The following is a 20641-nucleotide window of genomic DNA, read 5'->3' as shown; positions in this document are numbered from 1 at the left end:
AACTCTCTCATGAGGGTTCCCGTTTGACTTGAAAGTCGATTTCTCCCAAATGCAATCTGATGGCTTCTATCTCCATCACTCACCTTGCACTAATAGTCACCAAATTAAACAATGTAAAAAACAAAAAACAAAAACCCATAATGCTGGGTTTATCTTCAAACCAAACATTCATGCCATCTTTCAAGTGAGACATAGCAACTGACATTTTTCGGAAGAATATTCTATAATTAAGCTGTTGAAAACACCCCAGGATTTCCCCCGTAAATAAATATATATCCTTCCTACAGAACAATATCCTTGCTGTCAACCTCCTTCAATATTGGATGAAGCTACCTTACTCCCACTGTTTTCAAAAAGGCATTTTCTTTTATTATGTATCCTAAGACACCTTAACTAAAAACTCAAATCTGAATATTTCAATAAGATTGTTTTATTATTCAGTAGAGTCATGGAAATTTTACCAGGATGACAGCAAATATTGCACACCGTTCTGTCTCCGCTAATGCAGGTACACAGCTTCAGCTGGCTATATTACCAGGATTAGCATAGTATGATGAAATATTTAAAGGAATTTTCTTTTCGTAAAAACCTAATAAATCAAATGACTGCCAAATGTCATTAAAGTGATGGTCTTTGACTTGAATATGCTTTTCATATTCAAATTCGAAAAGAGGCGGAAGGCTTGGAAAGGTTACTCGTTTCAACTAATAACCTCAAGCACCCTACATTCACATGCATAAAAAATGAAATTGCTTCCATTGTCTAATTTCACTTTAGAAACAGCCTCTTTCGCTTCCTGTCGCATGTGTATATAAGAAGTATTTTTAAGTGAAATTCAGAGTAATTCCCTGACAAATGCTTAACTCGGCTGTCAAAAGCAGCTCGGGTATAGGCACCGGTTTACAAATGCCGTCCAAATATAAAGAAATATATGCAGTAGCAGGATACAACACATATTTTAAAAAAAAAAAGCAGAAAGACCTCCCGTCTGCCATCTTGACTTCTTTTGGTGGCTACCAGCCCCTGACAAACAACAAACCTGTGAGGTGGGTTGGCTGAAAGGGACTGGTCCAAGGTCATCCAGACTTGTCGATAAGAAAGACAAAAAAAGTCTAGAGGCAGCAGAACAGAAGAGAAGGGACTGGCGAAGGTAACAAAATGCAAAGACCTGCAAAGAGAAATAGAACGACTGGGGCAAAAGAAAGCAAAGGTAGACCCAACAGTCATAGGTGCCTTTGGTGCAATCCCAAATCAGCTGGAGCACCAACTTGAATCTCATCGGCATTGACAAATTCACCATCAGTCAATTGCAAAAGACGGCTTTTCTTGGAACAGCTTCCATCCTGCAACGGGACCTCTAAGACCACAAATGCCTATCCCAGGACTATGAGAAGAGGTGGACCAAAATGCCAAATCCAGCCTGGACATCTGACTGACTGTGCGTCGAACCAAATAATAAACAATCATTGTTATGGCCTTACTTTCTGCAGTGATCTTATTCTCCCACCTATAGCCTAAGCCCCAGATGCATCAATAAAAGCTTTTCAATTCCCTGATCCTCGAATTTTACTTGCTATACTGCAGGAGGGGGAAAAAATTCCCACATATGTTCCTGGATAGCAGAGATACATCCACCTGGACTTTGAAAGCTGTTTTTTTTTTTAAAAAAGAAGCTGGATGTCAACATTAATTATGAACTTTTAGAACCTCATTTAAAGAAAATGACGATGACAGTTTTCACTAAAATGCTATTAGTGCTAAAAAGAAAAAAAAGAGAGACTATCTATAACGAAGGGGAAAAGATATAAACACACCTAGAGGAAAATGAGGCCACCGCAGAATAAATTGGTTTTGCTAAGACTCTCCCCGCGGGCACATTTGAAGATAACTTGAGAGCTGACAGCAGTAAAATTTTATTGTGATAATTGAAAGCTATATTGTTCTCAAATAATCTCGGGAAGATGTGGAGAGATGAGAACAAGCATTGTTTAATTTTATTTCAGCTGTATTTTAGCCTTTCTGAACGCCCATACAAATTCTCAAACGCCCCACTCCTAACTCGGGAGCCTGTAACAAGGCTTTTAATCAATGTATTATACATCAAATTGATAATGCTAACTTCTGATTATATTCACATGTATGAAATATTCATAAAGAACTGTCCAAGTTTTACATTTTTCTGATTTTCCCCACCCACCTCCTCCTTCTTCCATTAATTATCATGCCTAGAAGCTCTTTTTTTAAGCAAAAGCTCCAGTCGTCATCTTGAATCAAGCTGACAAGCTAGCAAGAGCCAATTACATTGGCACTCGCTGGCGCTTTGATGTAGTGGAAACGCAGAGAGATAGGGGCAAATTGTGTAGCACATTATGTTAATGACATGATTTAATCCAGCCACTAAACTTTATGTAGCCTGCTAGAAAAAGATGCTAACACTAATTACGCCACTTTGGAAAAGAAAAAGAAGGGGACAAGCTTTTCGTAGTGACGAAGTGGAGCTCATAAATGTTGTAAACGAAATGAAATAATCTACGATTAATTATACATAACGGACAAAAAGAGATAGTGTGTGTGTGCGTGTGTGCGTGTGTGTATAAGGGGGGGGGAGGAAAAAAGATTGTAAAGTTAAATTCTGGAGGAAAACATGTTAAGGTTCTTTTTATGATCTAAGAAATAATTCCCGACGCTCTAATTTGTAATCTGCTTTTTTTTTTTTTAAAGGAAAGGCGTAATCGGCAATAGCTCAAACAATGGGGTGTGTTATTTCAGATTTCATGAGAAAACTAGCAGAAGAATCTTTCAATATTTTGGGGGTATATTAATATTTTTTTTTCCAGCACTCTGATAACTAGGACTAAGAGCGTCTGTTAGATTGGAGCAAATTATTACCGAATTAAGTGGATGCTGAAATCAAAGCTGAGCTTAGCAGAAGCCGACGGAATATAATCCCGAACCTTCCCAAAGCTTGGTACCAATTCCTTGGAAAGAAAACACAAGACATTCTGCTTGCAAGAAGTCTAGATTTCTCCCCAGACAGAGGAAAGTGAAGAGAACACATAATTCGGACTTGTATTCGAATCATCGTGAAAGGTTTTTTTATCAGAGCTCCTCAATCACAGTCTACGTTAAAGCGACAGAATATAGTTAACTATTTCAAGACCGTTCCCTTATGTAGGAATCCTTGTTAGTTCTCTCCTTCCCAGGATTTTTAAGAGATCTGGAAAGCTGATGCTAATTGAGCATTAAACAACAACAACAACAAAAAACCCTTTGATTCATTCCATTCATTATGTTTGGGTCACCTTCGTAGCTCATGTTCGGATATGACACATTTTTTTTTTCCGTTAAGGAATTGCTCCAAATGGACACAAAGGAAAATGGGAAAGCGAATTATTCCTTTCCTTGGGAAAAAGATCTGCTTAGTCCTCAGTGTAAAATGGCAGAACCAGAAGATTGTCCAACTTCATGGCTGCTTGAATCAGCTACACCAGTGGTTCTCAACCTGTGGGTCGGGACCCCATTTGGGGTCGAACGACCATTTCACGGGGGTCGCCAAACAACGCAGTCTGCCATTTTCCCCCCCTTTTCCTTAGCTGTGCTACTCCCTTTTATTCTATTGGCTTTTGAAAGCCAATAGAATAGACTCTCTTGAATAGAGTCTAATTCTATTGGCTTTCAAAAGCCAATAGGAATTGTCCAGGCTGTCTCTGCCCTGCTGAGCCCGCCAAAAGTCCCATTCTGCAAACGGTGCTGCACCGGTTGAGTAGTCCTCGACTTACGACCGGTTGAGTAATCCTCGTCTTACGACCGGTTGGGGGTTGCGGCATTAAAAAGGTTGAGAACCACTGAGCTACACGGACTCCTTTATCGTAGACATACTGATGGCAAACAGCACTTTTGGGGTCTACTAGTGTCCTATTTGCAGAATTTCTTCCTTTTCAGATTGCACTGAGCTTCTCCCCGTGTGCCTTTAAGTGGGTTATATGGCTACGTCTTACATTAGATCAGTGTTTCTCAACCTTGACAATTTTAAGGCATGTGGACTTCAACTCCCAGAATTCCACAGCCAGCATTGCTGGCTGTGGAATTCTGGGAGTTGAAGTCCACATGCCTTAAAATTGTCAAGGTTGAGAAACACTGCATTAGATCTATGTGGCTCAACCTTGGCTGGCTGGAGAATTCTGGGAGTTGAAATCCACACACCTCAGAGTTGCCAAGGTAGAGAAACCTTGCCAACAGCGGGCCAGTCTAAATTGTGACTCTTCTTGATACAAAACGACGACGGAACTCAACATCCATAAAGCGAGGACGGTTGGGAGAGTTTAAGAAGGTTTCAACATTTTAGATGTTAACGCTGTTTGTAGATATTTTTATGGCGAAAGTATATCACCTTGAGATAACGTCTATGTGTCTAGAGGTCTTAGCCATAAATAATATATTTCTTGGCACTGAGTGAATAGTCACAACCTGAGCATTAGAATTTCTGCTTGTAGAAAGCAATGTTACATCGGAGTTATTAAGACAGGAGCAGTTGCCTTGCCTCGCTTCGTTGTACAGTTAGTTCTCTTAATTTAGCTTCTTGCTCCGTTGAGCCTGAGTTAAGAATACTTAACTCTTATTGATTTCAAGTGGAGCGCTGAAGCCCATTTTTCATATTGACACACTGGAATCAATGGGATTTAGAAGTAGTTAACTTTAACTGGATTATTCCCACTAATCTGAGGCAAGTCCCCTGAGTTCAGGGGATTTACCTTCATGTAAGGCAGTCTTTCTTCCACCAGTTGCTTAAATACCCAGGGATTTGCCCGAGTTCTTTTTTCATAACCGTATCGTATCCTCGTTGGTTGCAAAAAGAGAGAAACATCAGGCCCGGTTGTTAATTTAACGCCTGTGTGTACACCAGTTTGTCCTGATATTGCAGCAAGTCAAATAAATAATAGAAATAGAAACAGAAACAGTAGAATAGAATAGAATAGAATAGAATAGAATAGAATAGAATAGAATAGAATAGAATAGAATAGAATAGAATAAGGAACAGAATAAGAAATAGAATAGAATAAGGAATAGAATAGAATAAGAAATAGAATAGAATAAGAAATAGAATAGAATAGAATTAGAAATAAGAATAGAATAGAATATGAAAATAGGGACAGAATAGAATAGAATAGAATAGAATAGAATAGAATAGAATGAGACCTTGAAGGTCTTCTAGTCCAGCCCTCTGCTCAAGCAGGAGAACCTATACCATCTCAGACAAGTCACTGTCTAGTCTCTTCTTAAAAATCTCCAGTGATGGAGACACCCACTATTTCTGGTGGCAAGCTGTTCCACCGGTCAATTGTCCTCACTGTTAGGAAGTTTCTCCTTAGTTCCAGGTTGCTTCTCTCTTTGGTCAGTTTCCAACCTTTGTTTCTCGTCCTTCCCTCTGATGCTTTGGTGAATAACGTGACCCCCTCCTCTTCTTTGTGGCAGCCCCTCAGATACTGGAAGACTGCTATCATGTCTAAAGATAGTCCTCAACTTACAACAATTCATTTAGTGACCATTCTAAGTGACAACGGCACTGAAAAAAGTGACCGATGACCATTTTCCACCCTGAAGGACCACTGCAGCATCTCCGCGGTCACGGGATCCAAATTCGGTCGCTTGGCCACCGACTCACCTTTATGACAGCAGCAGTGCTCCCTGTGGTGGTCAACGTGACCAGCTCTTGTGAGCTTCTGACCAGCCAAACTGAATTCGTCCAACGACCGTGTCACTCGTTTTAACAACTGCAGCGATTCAGTTAACGTGGGTGACAAGAAAAAGTCGTAAAATGGGGCAAAACCTACTTCACAAATTTCTCACTTAGCAACGTAACCTCTGGGCTCAATTGTCACTGTAACTCGAGGACTATCTGTAATGACAGATACCTGATCAGAGTGGGTTTTTTTTTTTTTTTCTCCTCCTTCTCTTCTCCTCCTGGCAGTGTCCCACAACCTTCCCTTGTAAAAAGAGGACTGGGAAAAAGTCAGACAGATTGTCCCACGTGAATCTTTCTGAACCCGTGAGTTCTGTTCTTCTTAAATCCCTCTCGATAGAATGGAGTGCAACAATCCCCACGATTTTTTGCAAGGCTGCCTAAGAATGAGTAATTTTCCTGTTTGGCTCCTATTGTTACGGCTTAGAAGAACTGGATAGCACCAAAGACGCCGTTAATCATAAGGCCGTTCCACCTATTAAAATAATAGTTTTGCTAGAGGAGGGTTTCCCCCCCCCCACACACACACTTTTTCTCTAGATGGCAATGTTTCAAAATCCTGACCAAGTACAGGACAGAAAGAAGAGCCAGTCACGTCAACAACAGCCTTTGTTGTTGCCCGTTGTGGGGCATCTGTTTATCTTTAAATCCATACTTTTATCCTATCAAGGCTAAGATATTTCAGGGCAGATTATCAAAGGAAACGTGGCAGCATGGAATGAGTTAACTAACTAGGATCACACAATCCCAAATAACGGAAGGTCTGTATTAATTCTAAACCTGCATTAATGAAATACATAATATAGGCAATCCCTAAAGGATTTAATAAAGGACTTAGATTGACCACACTGGCCAATCCCTTAGCAGTCTAGACCAGGGTGTGTGTCCAACCTTGACAACTTTAAGACTTGTGGACTTCAACTCCCAGGATTCCCTAACCAGCAAGGCTGGCTGGGGAATTCTGGGAGTTGAAGTCCACAAGACTTAAAGTTGTCAAGGTTGGACACCCCTCGTCTAGACTGATGGTTGATGTGACCCCAGATCCCCGTTTCCAAACATCAACCTCAAAAATCCTCAACAACGAAGTTCTGGTTTCAAAGAAGGATGCAGAAGAGGAATCCAACTCAAAGCAGACTTCTTCAAAGAAAACCACATTGCTAAGGACACGGGGAAGAATGCTTTGAGTACTTTGAGAAGAAGGACTTTTTTCTTTCTTGGTTCTGACTAACCTCAATAAGACTTGAGGACGCGGAACTTGGAATCACACAGTCATCACTGTCGGTAACTGATTCAGCGGTGGCCTGTTGGTCCTCTTGATCTGTGGCAAAAAAGGAAAGGTTAGCCAAGATAACCACAGTTGAGATTATAAAAGAAAAGGACGAACTGCAGAATAGGAAAGCTAAACAGGTTACGGTTCCAAGCAACAATGGACCATGGCTTTTCCAGGCAGACAAAACACATCATTGACCAATCAAAGGGAGTTAAATTGTTTTAGATTCACCCAGCTACTTAATAGTAATAATAATAAAAGAGTTGGAAGGGACTTTGGAGGTCTTCTAGTCCAACCCACTGTTCAAGCAGGAGAACCTACACCATTTCAGACAAATGGCTGTCCAGTCTCTTCTTAAAAACTTCCAGTGTTCGAGCATTCACCCCTTCTGGAGGCAGGTTGTTCCACTGATTAATTGTTCTAACTGTTGGGAAATTACTCCTTAGTTCCAGATTGCTTCTCTCCTTGATTAATTTCCATCCGTTGCTTCTTGTCCTGCCTTCAGTGCCTTGGAGAATCACCTGACTCCCTCTTCTTTGAGGCAACCCCTGAACCCCTGTGGCAACTTCTTGTTCTACGTTTGATTTTGGAGATACTTTGATCTACTGGGGGGGGGGGCAATGTGATAGCAATCTTCCAATATTTGAGAGGCTGAGACAGAGAAGAAGGAGTTGACCTATTCTCCAAAGCACCTAAAGGCAGGAGAAAAAGCAATGAATGGAAACTAATCAAGGAGAGAAGCAACCTAGAACTAAGGAGAAATTTCATGACACTGAGAAGAAATAATCAGTGGAACAGCCTGCCTCCAGAAGTTGTGGGTGCTCCATCACTTGGAGGTTTCGAAGAAGAGACTGGACAGCCATCTGTCTGGAATGTTATAAGGTTTCCTGCTCAAGCAGGGGGTTGAACTGAAGATCTCCAAAGTCCCTTCCAACTCCGTTATTCGTCATTCTGATCTCGGAGATACTCAAGATTACAGTTCACTCCCAATGAAATGAATAAATAAAACACCCGCCCACTTCTTTTAAGGTTCAGTATGGACCACCAACCTAATATGGACTGTACTAGGGACATCCAGAGAGTATTCAGAACCGTGGGACCTTCCCACAAGCTGGAAGGAACAGCCCACCGGTTCCCACGGTGAGGTGGGCTTGTAATCTTCTATGACTGCCTTTCTCATGGTGACTTTGGCACCGCCTTGGTCAAAAGGGTTCTCCTCTGGCTTGCCAGAGCTTGTTTTCACATACGCGCACCGTCTGCTGGGACCTGGTTCCATTGTAGCTTTGGGTCTGATTTGCCGGTCGTAATAATGATGGATGGCTTAACTGCCAGAGGAATTAATGATGGTGACACTTCCAAGGAGAGGCAATTAGAATGACATAAATAGCTTAATGGACGGATGCTCCGAAAAGGAACGTTTGCTATTCTGTGTCTTCTCCTCCAGGAACAGTGGAATAATTTATGGCCCAAAACCCGCCACCAAAGCAGGGAAAATGGTTGGCAACCGTGGCTTTTTCTTCCCTTTTACAGCAGTTGCGTTCTAAAAAATGAGTCCCTGAAGAGTCATCATTTCTCTCGCATTTGAAGGAAGGAAAGAGCTTTTGGGGTAGATGTTAGCAAGGCAACCATTTCTGCTAAGGTAGGAATCACAGGCGAATGGGACCCGTTCACTTAAGTATAAAACTTACTGGATTATTTTTTTTGGAGCTTGATATCTAACAGGTGGCAGGAGAAGATATGAAATAACTTTATCAAAGCAATTGCTGGGGCTATACCTGTGCTGGCCAATTCACACTCTATGTCTCAAGAGAATTTGTGGTTCTTTAAAATAGTCCCAAAGGTGCTTCTTTTTTAAAAAGGCAACTGGACTTCCTTTGTTTTTCCTTGAAGACGTTTCGCTTCTCACTCAAGAAGCTTCTCCAGTCCTTCAGTCCAGTTGCCTCTTGAAAAAGCACCTTTGCGACAACCATGACTTAGACACTGAGAATCTCCGTGGACAGTTATCGAAAATACTTATACAGATCATCCTCGACTTACAACAGTATGTTTAGTGAACGTTCGAACTTACAACGGCACTAAAAAAAGTACCTTATGTCCATTTTTTTTTAACCCTTACAACTGTGGCAGCATCCTCAGGGTCACGTGGTCAAAATTCAGACAACTGACTTGGCAACTGACTCATATTTCAATCAATCAGTCAATCAATCAATCAATCAATCAGAAAAGAGCTGTAAGGGACCTGGGAGGTCTTCTAGTCCAGCCCCCTCTCAAGCAGGAGACCCCCCCCGTACCATTTATGACAGCTGCAGTGATCCCGGGGACCTTCTGACAAGCACAGTCAATGGGGGAAGCCAGGTTCAATTAAACGACTAACGGCAACTGGGTCGCTAACTGAACCACAATTGCAGCGATTCGCTTAACGACGGTGGCTCAATTACGGTCGTAAAGCGAGGATCTGCCTGTGCGCGGTGTAGGGCCAAGCCAATGCACGAAGGTAGACAAAAGAAGGAGAATTTTCAGCTGGAAATGGAAACGATCAACCGAGGTGGAGCTGCTCGGCTCGATCTCTACCTTCTGTTTCCACTTCCTCGGTTTCGGTCTGGTCTTCTGACGTAACTGAACTCTGGTCGGCCAGCTGGCCTTCCGACAGCTGAGAGAGGTCCTCCTGTTCTTGGGGCATCTCGGTTGCAGGTGGTTTGCTTGGTCCGCCGTCAGCATCTGTTTCTCGTAGAGCCTTCAGCCCGAGCGGGAGGACAAGAGTTAATGTCAATTCATCGACCCAATCGAGATTCTGATGTTAGAATTTAGAGCCGGTTTTAACGAATGAAAAAAAAAGGATCGGTGTGAATTGGCAGTGGGAAAAGGTTAACTTTGTGGTGTCGTATTCTCAGAATGCTCAAACGGACAAATAAGGCATCCGTACCGTCTATAAAACGAATTTAAAATCAAAGTGAGGGGAGGGAATTACATTGTTAAATGTATCCAGTCCTTGCAGTAGCTAGAAAAAAACCACGAGAGTCTCTAATCCTATACTTTTGTTATTAGGGAGCCTTTGCTGAATATGCCATGTTCAATAAATCCATAGAGGTAGATCTATCTTAGAGTCTGCTCTTCGTTCTATCAGGTATGACAGAGGCATAGTATGAAGTATGGCCCTTTTATGACTGGTGGACTTCAGCTCCCAGAATTCCTGAGCCAGCATGATAAATTGGCTGGCTGGCTCAGGAATTCTGGGAGATGAAGCCCACCTGTCATAAAAGGGCTATAGTTCCCCATCCCTGACATACGACAGAACACGTCTCGTAGCTCCTTCTAAAACCATTCCCTCCAACATTCAATTTGCAAAATCCAATTTCTCTTTTTCCCGTTCAATTTTTAACCAAGCTAGAACTATTTGTCAAATAGTTTCTTGGGGAGAGTGATTTAGTCGTAAATAGGAACAGTCAAATCTCTTTTAACCCTTTTGGGGTCAATCTTCTAGCACAGGGGTCTTCAAACTTGGCCCTTTTATGACTTGTGGACGTCATCTCCCAGAATTCCTCAGCCAGTGCTAGCAAAACAGAAAAAAACATTTCACCCTCCCCTACATCCTTGCTTTATTTTGGTCAATCTGCTGAGATTTTTTCCAAAGCACTTAGAACAGTGTTTCCAAAACCTTGGCAATTTTAAGATAGGTGGACTTCAACTCCCAGCCAGCCATATCTTGAAGTCTACCTATCTTAAAGTCTCCAAGATTGGGAGACACTGATTTAAAAGCTCAGAGTTGCCTTGGATACTGACGATAATAAGACATAGAGAAGACTGGAGCAGGTCATTATTTTTCAAAATGATAAAGCTTCCTCTAGCTGAGTTGAATCCTACCGACTTTCTGCAACATTCTTCTTCACAACAAGTTCAAATGTTTTCCTCTTTCCTTCTTCCAAGATGTTTTTAGATTTTCTTGTCTGATTTACAGTGTTACTGATCCCAAAATAATCAGGTCTGTTCCCATTTAGCTAGCTGGGCGGAAGTTGACCATCTTTAGAATTCAATAAAGATTTTAATCGATTGCCACTAGCCCGCCGTAGAGAATGAAAACGCCACATGAAATAAGACACCCAAAATTATTTTTCTACACCCGAAGAAGAAAAAGAAGAGTTTGTTACAATCTCATCAGCAATGCACAAGTCTGGTGCTGAGGCCAAATCAAAGCAATTAAAAAAAAAACAAAAACAGATTACTGAATCAGTCACGTATACCATCAGCTTATGCTTTGGATGCAACGTATCTAATGGAAATTCAATGTATTTTGTTTTAAGACTTGATTAAAAGGAATTGCCTCTTACCTCTGGACGATTTAAAAGTACAGGCTTTTCGTCTTTCGCTTTCTCCAAGGTCTTTTTATCTTCTTTTTCAGGAATGGGACTCTACATTGGAATTAAAGCACAGGAAGAGTGACTTAGACATTTGTACACTGGCCTGAAAGATTTTGCCAAAGGGTACTAATTAAAGAAAAGGGGGAAAAAATGAATTTCCTGTTATTAAAAAAAAAAATCACTTGGCAGAGAGTTCGAATGGAATTGAGCTTCTATGGGGTGGTTTGTTCTTGACTCCCTCTCATCAACTTCTGGTTCCTTAACAACGACAAAAGAAAACAAAAGTCCTTACCGAGGCAAAATAAATTGTATGAAGACAAATGGCTGCATTGTAAATATACACAGCCAGGAAAAGTACCTGAAGGCACCTGAAGGCAGGACAAGAAGCAAAGGATGGAAACTAATCAAGGAGAGAAGCAACCTAGAACTAAGGAGAAACTTCCTGACAGTTAGAAAAAATTAATTAGGGGAACAACCTGCCTCCAGAAGTTGTTAATGCTCCAACACTGGAGGTTTTTAAGAAGAGATTGGACAATCATTTGTTTGAAATGATATAGGGTCTCCTGTTTGAGCAAGGGGTTGAACTAGAAGATCTCCAAGGTCCCTTCCAACTTTATATTATTGTTGTTGTTGTTGTCAAAACAAGCACATGCAATGCAAAAGTTCATACTCACTGAATTTGGCAACGGGTCCATATCTACAAAACAGACTTTCTTGTCCACGGCAGCCAAGCGCTGTCTTGGCTTAGGCTGTGGCCTCTAAAAATGAAAAACAAAAACATCTGGCATCAAAATGGAATCGCCAAAATCCACAAGAATCTGATTTGCCTAACTCGGCCAGGGGGAATCATCATAACAGAAAAGTAACCAACGTATCTCAAAATTTGGGAACTCTGCCGTCAGGGGGATCAGGGGCTACTGTAACCTGTCGTCCACAGGATGGTCACTCCCAATTTAAAAGAGAAAGGAAGTGATAAGTGAATGAGGGAGAAGGAAGTCTTTGTGCAACCGAGAACACCATTTCCTAATTAGGTCCTCTGTGTGTTGTGAGGTCTAGAACAGCGGTTCTCAATCTGTGGCTCGTGGACTCCTGGGGGGGCGGTTTGTGATGTCATCACAGGGGGTCCACGAAGGCTAGAAGAATGTTTTGACTTAATTGATAGATAGATAGATAGATAGATAGATAGATAGATAGATGGATGGATGGATGGATAACCTTTATTTTTTACTGTGAACACATTAAAAATGAAATTCTGTTGTCTGCTCTCAAAAGAAAGTATATATCTACCTATACACATACATGCCACACATATACACATGCTATATACACACACTCGTACATATACATATTCTGGATGTTCTAGATCTGGATGTTCTGTTTCGGCTACCATAAAACCCTCTCCTCCCAGAAGGTAACCAGGAAAACAGGTGGTGGAGAGCTGGTCTGTGGCCATGGTTTGTGGCCACAAAAGGTATTTAAAGGGGGTCCGTGGTGAAGAAAAGGTTGGGGACCACTGGTCTAGAAGACCCATCAGTCACATTTCTATCTAGAGGGCAGCTTGTTAAGAGAACACAGCTCTAGACTATGAGGAAAGGCTGAATACCATCACTGATGAGAAAGATGGAGGCAGCAGTGGACCTTCTCCTTGCCCCTTCACTGGTTTCTCATTCTGGATGTAATCTGTGAGGTTTGTTGCTACAATGGAGCTGGCTGGCTGAAGGTAAGACAGCTTCCATTTCAGTTCAATGTTGACTGTCCCAGCGGGACGAGCTTCAGAATCTGTTAATTCAAAGGTCCCTGAAAAATCAAACGCAAACATGAGTCATTCATCTTCCTAAAATTTGGGTTCTAGAAGTTGACAAAACAGGTTCCACAATTATGCTCTGAATTAATCAAAATGATCCTTTGCTAAACTGGATACTCTGAAATCAGCAGAATGCACCAACAATCTTATGAAATGACTTTCCAGGTTTACCTAAAAAGCAATCACGGAGCCAGTTTTGTTAACTTTTGACTTAGCAGGTGTTAACCCATCACTTTTGGATTATTGTGATGGGTATTTACCATTTTTAGTTTTAAAAAAAATCCAGCCTTGGTGTTAAGGTACAAACCCAACTATATGTTTCCATAATAGCTGTGGCCTACCTTAGGAGAACAGGTAGCATGATGAATGACCAGTTTCATCAAAATATTACCCAGATTTATTTTTAAAAGTATATCTGAATAATCCTTCATCTTGGAAAGAGGTTTGAAAGGGGTTTGCACCATAAAACATAAACCACTTCAAAACAGGACAAGCTTATGAGGGGTCCTTGTTGCTCTCTGAGCTGGGTTGTTTTCTTGCAGACGTTTCATGACCCAAACTAGATAACATCATCAGAGCTAGAAGGGAGGAGGAGGAAGAGGAGGGGGAAGAAGAAGAAGAGGAAGAGGAAGAGGAGGAGGAGAAGAAGGAGGAGGACTGTGCAGTCCTTGGTGCTCTCTGAGCTGGGTTATTTTCTTGCAGACGTTTCATGACCCAAACTAGATAACATCATCAGCACACACCCCTCCCTTCTAGCACTAACGATGTTACATAGTTTGGGTCATGAAACGTCTGCAAGAAAGCAAGCTCAGAGAGCACCAAGGATCCCTCGTTTCAATCCTAACCTACAAAATATTCTCCTTTGTTAGGACAAGATTAAGAATGAGCTGCCCAACTTAAGATCCGGTTTAGCAAAGGGGCAGGATCTTACCTGAAATGGATTTACCATGGGCCAATGAAATTAAAGGAACATTTGCTTTTCCTAGGTAAACCCCCTCTTCTGTTTCCCCGTCATCAAAGACGTAGACATTCAAAAATTCAGATTTCAGATAACGGTCGAGATCAGCATTCATTGGCACCGGGAAGCCCATGTGGTCGTCAAACTGAGGTTGGTTGCTGCTGGGAACGATGGCCGTATCGTGATCAGCAAAGTCAAAGAACTTATAAACCACGTAAGGACTTGGCTGGAGGTTGGTCTTTCGGCCCGGCAAATCGTTACAACTTTTTACAGTAATATGGAGCTCATTTAAGTTTCCATCTATTGAAGGGCTGCCTTGGAGAGGATTGAGTGCAGGCTATTTTAACAAGAAGGAGGGAAAAAAAGAGATAAATTTATGTTTCTGTTTTTTGTTTTTGTTTTTTTAAGTGCAAAGGTGAACATCTATCACTAGGCTCCATTGCATCCCATTTCTAATTGACATAGCTTGTAATCGTAGTAAAAATCACTCCGGTGGAAAAGGGTAGGGCGTATTCAAATCAGAATAATCTGAATCTTTAGCCATGTTGATAAAACAATCAGTAGGAACATCTGCAGTAGATCCTGGTGTAGCTGGAAGGACACACACACACACACACACACACACACACACACACACACACACACACAAGGATTGCCACCAAGGTAGAATAGGACTTGAAAAAACAGTGAACAACTCTAGAAGCTGTGAAATTTAAACAAAGCAACATGCTTTGGCGATTGCAGCATCACCAAAGATACAGGAAGAGAAGTGTTCTTGAGGCAACAACAGTAATACAACTAAACAACAACAACAACCCCTGATACTTGCTTGATCTTTTAAATTTGCTGTGATGTAGCCAAGGGCTTTGGCACGTTCCTTGTACAGTCTGATCGCTTGGTCCATGGGAACTCTTAACCTGACCCAATATTCCACCGTGCCATAATTCTGAACTTCTCTTCCAACGCCTACAAGTCAAAGTTCATGGACATTTGCAAGGTCAAAAATTTCAGCCTCAAGATCGTCAACATTGTTGGCAGTCATTGTGCCATATTTTTTTTTTTTTTTTTGAGATTTAACTATTTCAACCAAGCTGCTCTCTCTAAGGACAAGATGATCAGTCATTAAACACAGGCTGGGGTTTGGCTTTCGTGGGATCTCAGTGTCATAATGGGAAAAACTGCACGCTGGAGTTAAGATAGGGTGCTCTGCTATTTAGGCCAAGTTTGGTCTCCAAACTTGGCAACTTTAAGACTTGTGAACTTCAGTTCTCAGAATTCCTTAGCCAGCATGGGAGATGATGATGATGATGATGATGATGATGATGATAATAATAATAAGAAGAAGAAGAAGAAGAAGAAGAAGAAGAAGAAGAAGAAGAAGAAGAAGAAGAAGAAGAAGAAGAAGAAGAAGAAGAAGAAGAAGAAGAAGAATAAGAAGAAGAAGAAGAAGAAGAAGAAGAAGAAGAAGAAGAAGAAGAAGAAGAAGAAGAAGAAGAAGAAGAAGAAGAAGAAGAAGAAGAAGAAGTAGTAGTAGTAGTAGTAGTAGTAGTTGGGAGGGATCTTCGAGGTCATCTAGTCCAACCCCCTGCTCAGGCAAGAAACCCTACACCATTTCAGACAAATGGCTGTCCAGTCTCTTCTTAAAAACTTCCAGTGTTGGACCATTCACAGCTTCTGGAGGCAGGTTGTTCCACTAGTTAATTGTTCTAACTGTCAGGAAATTTCTTCTTAGTTCTAGCTGGCTTCCCTCTTTTCATCCATTAGTTCTTGTCCTGCCTTCTGGTGCTTTGGAGAATAGCTTGACTCCCTCTTCTTTGGGGCAGCCCCTGAGATATTGGAACACTGCTATCATGTCCCCCCTCGTCCTTCTCTTCATTAAACTAGACATACCCAATTCCAGCAACCGTTCCTTATATGTTTTAGCCTCCAGTCCCCTAATCATCTTTGTTGCTCTTTGAAGTCCACAAGTCTTAAAGTTGTCTGGCCTAGAATATGGACAATCTTACATTAATAAATGTAATTCACTCTTCAATGGTTCTTATACGAAAGCAGTTTTGTCAGACCCATAAGCATGAACAACATTTGACTTTGTCAATATTCTTCTAGCCATTTAATAGGATGAATAAATAATTATTGATGGATTCAAATTCATGCTTTCTGTTAGAGCCTATTTTAATGCTTTGTAATAATGTTATTTCAATCTAAAAGGGTCATGTACCTTAAATAGGCCATAATTATGCAGACTACATTGGCAATTTCTTATTGCCAGGGCATTACTGAAACAAAACCTGGCTTGTACATGAAATAATACAACATAAAAATGGAGGCATTTGTAATTAACAAACGTCTATTACCCCTTTTCTCCAACTTCTCCATAATATTTTGTTGCGCACCAACGTTCTTCAACCAATCCAAATGATAGCAGCATGGAATTGATTTAGCTACTTAATTTATGTCAACATTAAAACCAATTTTCTCTAGTTATATCAAAAGAAGGGCTGGTTCTTTTTTTCTCATGTGAACACAAGCTGGTAAACACGCATTTATAAACGCATGATCAGTGACACTAATTCATGGATTAGCTTCGCTGAAATCCGCATAACTTAATCATGAGTACAAGTGCACAGGACTCCAATCTTGTGTCTTCCTTTTCCAAATTATGAAATCACTCATTTGCCAAAACTCACCAGATGGATTTAGGCTGACCTCAACTTAACATTTCCTAACTGTGCCTATGTTGGAACATAGTGATCTATGTCAAGGTCCCTAACCTTTTGGGCACCAGGGACCGGTTCCGTGGAGAGAGGTTTTTCCACGGACCGGAGGGTGCGTGGTTTTGTGTGCTGCCTGCATCTCACGGATGGGGCTTTGCTTGTTTGTGCGGCCCGGTTGCTGGCATGTCGCGGCCCGGTACCGCTCCACAGACCAGGGGTTGGGGACCCCTGATCTAGGTAATCATTGAAGCTGGTTGCTAAATACGTAACATTTGTTTCTAAACACAGTTACCAAAGCAATCAAAAATGCAACTTCCCCATCCACAAGCGACACCTACCAACCAAGATGGCGGAACCGCAGATTCTACCGTTTTTTTCTAGAATTTCGTGGAATCTCAGCTGGCAAGCCCCCGCCGTTTCAAAGTCTACGCCGTGAGCGAGGTGGATTTCCAGGGTGGTGGCGCCCTTCTGCAAATGCTGCAAAAAGCCATCGTCCACCCGCACCAGATACTGCGATGTGAAATTGTAGGCCGGGCTGAGCCCTTGAACCACCGGAGTGGTCTGTAGTTCGAAATCGTAGAAGGCGTAAGTACAAAACGTGACGGGCTCTTGGTCACCAAAAGATGCAGCCGCTTCTGGGGTAAATACCACCCGGCTGATGTGGATCTCAAAGAGGTTCTCTCCTCTTTCCAAATGAGCAGTTTCGTCAAAGTCATCCACAGGCTCGTCAGCCGTCACCTCTGGTCGAAACTTGTACTGTTTGGTACCGTAAGCGATATCCTTCAGCTGGGCTGGAAAGGCAAAGAAGAAGAGGCAGACATGAACTCATTGGGGAAGGAGCTTAAATTCTTCCTTGCTATGGAGATTCTCTGTCATTCTGCTCATGGTTGTCCCAAAGGTGCTTTCTTTATTTTCCTTTTGAAGACATTTCATTTCTCCTCCAAAAGAAGCTTCTTCAGCTCTGACTAGATCAGGGGTAGGCAACTTGGGCTCTTTTATGACTCGTGGACTTCAACTCCCAGAATTCCTGAGCCAGCATAGCATAGCTGGCTCAGGAATTCTGGGAGTTGAAGTCCACGAGTCATAAAAGAGCCCAAGTTGCCTACCCCTGGTCTGGATGGTAGATGAGTGGGAGTGGTAGATGCTGTCACTCCCCACCCTCCAGTCAGAGCTGAAGAAGCTTCTCGGATGAGAAGTGAAATGACTTCAAAAGAAAAACAAGGGAAGTTCAATTGCCTCTGGGAAAAAAAAGCACCTTTGGGTTTCTCCTTGCTGCTTCCTCAGAATTTGCGATTCTAACCCTCCGATCCATAATTTCCAGCGGTGTTCAGAGTTGGTGGCCCACTCTGGGAGGGTTGGGAGGGGAAGAGGGGAAGGTTTTGTGCAAGGGGCAAGGGCACACATGCATGCGTGCGCAGCTTCATTTGTGTGAGCGAGCACAAGTTAGCCTGCGAGTGTGCGTGCTGGCCAGTCAACTCAAGCAGCCCGGTTGCGAATAGGTCACGGCCTGCTCATGGCCGTGGACCCCTGATTTAGAGGGATGCATGACACGTGCATTAAAAGAAACTAGAAAACTTAACAAGGAGACAAGTGACAAGCAGAAACAGGAGTCTTCTGAACCCTAAGTAAGGAGAAATTTCTTGACAGTAAGAATAATCAGCCGGCGGAACAGCTTGCCACCAGAAGTTGTGGATGCTCCAACACTGGGGGCTTTTAAGAAGAGACTGGGCAGCCACTGGTCTGAAATGATAGAGGGTCTCCTGCTTAGGCAGCGGGTTGGACTAGAAGACCTCCAAGGTCCCTTCCAACTCTTGTTATTCTGTATTCTTAAATGCTCTTTTATACATACAACCCCCATTAAGCCCAAAATTCCCATTGCGCCTCATTTTGCAACCTGTTCGCCACTGTTGTGTAATTATTGCCGTTGTTAAGTGAATCATTCGGTGGTTAAGCAAACAGGGCTTCCCCCATTGACTTTGCTTGAAAAACGGCCGTAGGTGACTTTCTTCAGCGCCGTAACTTCGAACGGCCACTGAACGAACGATTGCTAGTTGAGGCCTACCTGTATTTCCCAGGTTTTTTACCAGTGAAACACAATCGAATAGGTGGTCACGAGTGAACCCTTCATCTCCTTTCCTAATTTTTTCCCCTCCCTCCTACGGTACTTTGTGTGGTAAAATCGGAATTCTGGCCGATATACCTTCTAATTTTCGGATACGGGCAGCTCTAACGTCAAGGAGGTGGACGTACTGTTCCAGTTTGAACTCATAATCCTCCTGCGCGGCCTCCATTTTTCGTGTCACGCATTCCACTTCCGCCTGATGATGCGAGGAAGAACAGAGCGTTAGGCCCACCGTCCATGCTTTGCGCCAAGCAGAGTTCGCCGACGAAGGCCCTTTCCCCCAATACGACGAAGCCATCATTTTTTCCCAAGTGCTGGAATTTGTTTAGTTATTCAGTTATCGAATTTAGAAACCGCCCAGCTCCCTCACGGAGAGGGTCTGGGTGATATTTACAAATAAAATGACTGGCGGAGGGACAGTTAAGTCAAATTTTTGATCTTCCCAAGCCTCTTTGAGGTACTAAATTCCATTCTGGAAATTTAAAAAAAAAGTCTAATTGCAAGCAAGGGCCAATCCCCGATTCTGCATCCTTTTCTATGTGTCTCACATTATGAATCAAAATGTGAAAACACCAAACTCACAGGATGCCACACAGAGAGAAGCCAAATGCCACGGGCTTTCATTTCGGGGGGAGGAGATGAAATTCCCTAAACTTTTTGAGTTCTACTACTCAGAAATAAGAAAATGAAAGAAAACCCAAACTCGGCGGAATTGAATTGGGGATAAAATTGTCTCTCTGTGACAAATTAGCTCATAATTATTCAGGAGGACGGAGACGAGAAGGGTAGCTTTGTCCTTCATTCACTGGGAAACATTTCCTGCAAAATCCGATAGACTTGGACAAGATTCGTCCTGTAGACACACAGGTCACCCTAGCACTGATGATGTTACCTAGCTGGATAATGAAATGTCTTCAAGAAAACAGTGAAGCTCAGATACATTGGACACCTTCTATACTTCTTTGGGTTGGTGGTAGGATTAGGGAAATTCACTCTTTCTCTTGAGGAAACAGAAGGATACGAAGAATGCAAGAAGTAGTTATGACTGATGCCTGAATATATTTCGAATAGGGCCTGGCTTGGGAAAATATGGACTTTATGTTTGTTTGTACAATGCAATCTTAGTATGAAGCCATTTATCCCCACCACCAAACCTGACTTTTCAGATCCCTTTATTTGCTGGGCTTCAGTAGACCCAAACATTTAATTTAATTAGGCTGGGGGTGCTGGTGTGCAAACCACAGTCTTTTTCGCATATAAACTACTTGCTAGAAAAAAACTGGGGAGGGGTGACGCACGCTGGAGTTACACAGTTAAATGAAAAGTTTATTTCAAGAGTGAACTCTGGTAGAGTTCAGCTCATTAAGATTTGGTTAGTTACCACATAAAATATTGGATTCATTAATCTTCATCATGAGATTTTTTTTTTTCAAAAAAAAAAAAAATGAGGCAAGCACAATGACAGAGATACTTCACGTTCAGCTACAGTGAGAAAATTAAGTACCTGATAGTCTTTGTTAATTTTATGCTGCACAATTAACATATTGCGTGTCTTTTCAAGTTCTTGAACAGTTTCTGCATGAACCGCCTGAAGATCACGCAGGGATCGCTCTAAATCCTTATGGCTGTCATCTTGTACTTTCTCCAAAAACCCACTTGCTTGCTGTCTATGAACCTA

The 20641-nt window shown here is 42.0% G+C and overlaps 1 protein-coding gene across 6 annotated transcripts in view; it reads right to left on the bottom strand.

The window, feature by feature from the left end:
- RPGRIP1L (RPGRIP1 like) overlaps positions 1 to 20641 on the bottom strand; it is a 57731-nt gene that overhangs the window by 15614 nt on the left and 21476 nt on the right. For all 6 annotated transcript variants that reach the window (XM_039352387.1, XM_039352383.1, XM_039352384.1 and 3 more), the window contains 10 exons: positions 20468 to 20638; positions 19042 to 19159; positions 17180 to 17632; positions 14957 to 15093; positions 14101 to 14464; positions 12969 to 13162; positions 12040 to 12123; positions 11336 to 11416; positions 9582 to 9744; positions 6970 to 7058 (listed from right to left, as the gene is read on the bottom strand). In XM_039352387.1, coding sequence (XP_039208321.1) covers positions 6970 to 7058; positions 9582 to 9744; positions 11336 to 11416; positions 12040 to 12123; positions 12969 to 13162; positions 14101 to 14464; positions 14957 to 15093; positions 17180 to 17632; positions 19042 to 19159; positions 20468 to 20638 — 1854 coding nt within the window. The remainder of the gene's footprint in view (positions 1 to 6969; positions 7059 to 9581; positions 9745 to 11335; positions 11417 to 12039; positions 12124 to 12968; positions 13163 to 14100; positions 14465 to 14956; positions 15094 to 17179; positions 17633 to 19041; positions 19160 to 20467; positions 20639 to 20641) is intronic.

The sequence above is a fragment of the Crotalus tigris genome, unplaced genomic scaffold (assembly GCF_016545835.1).
Source record: "Crotalus tigris isolate CLP2741 ecotype Arizona unplaced genomic scaffold, ASM1654583v1 scf7180000018432.44079421565:4894166, whole genome shotgun sequence".
Taxonomy (NCBI): domain Eukaryota; kingdom Metazoa; phylum Chordata; class Lepidosauria; order Squamata; family Viperidae; genus Crotalus; species Crotalus tigris.
This window is presented reverse-complemented; position numbering and strand designations above follow the sequence as displayed.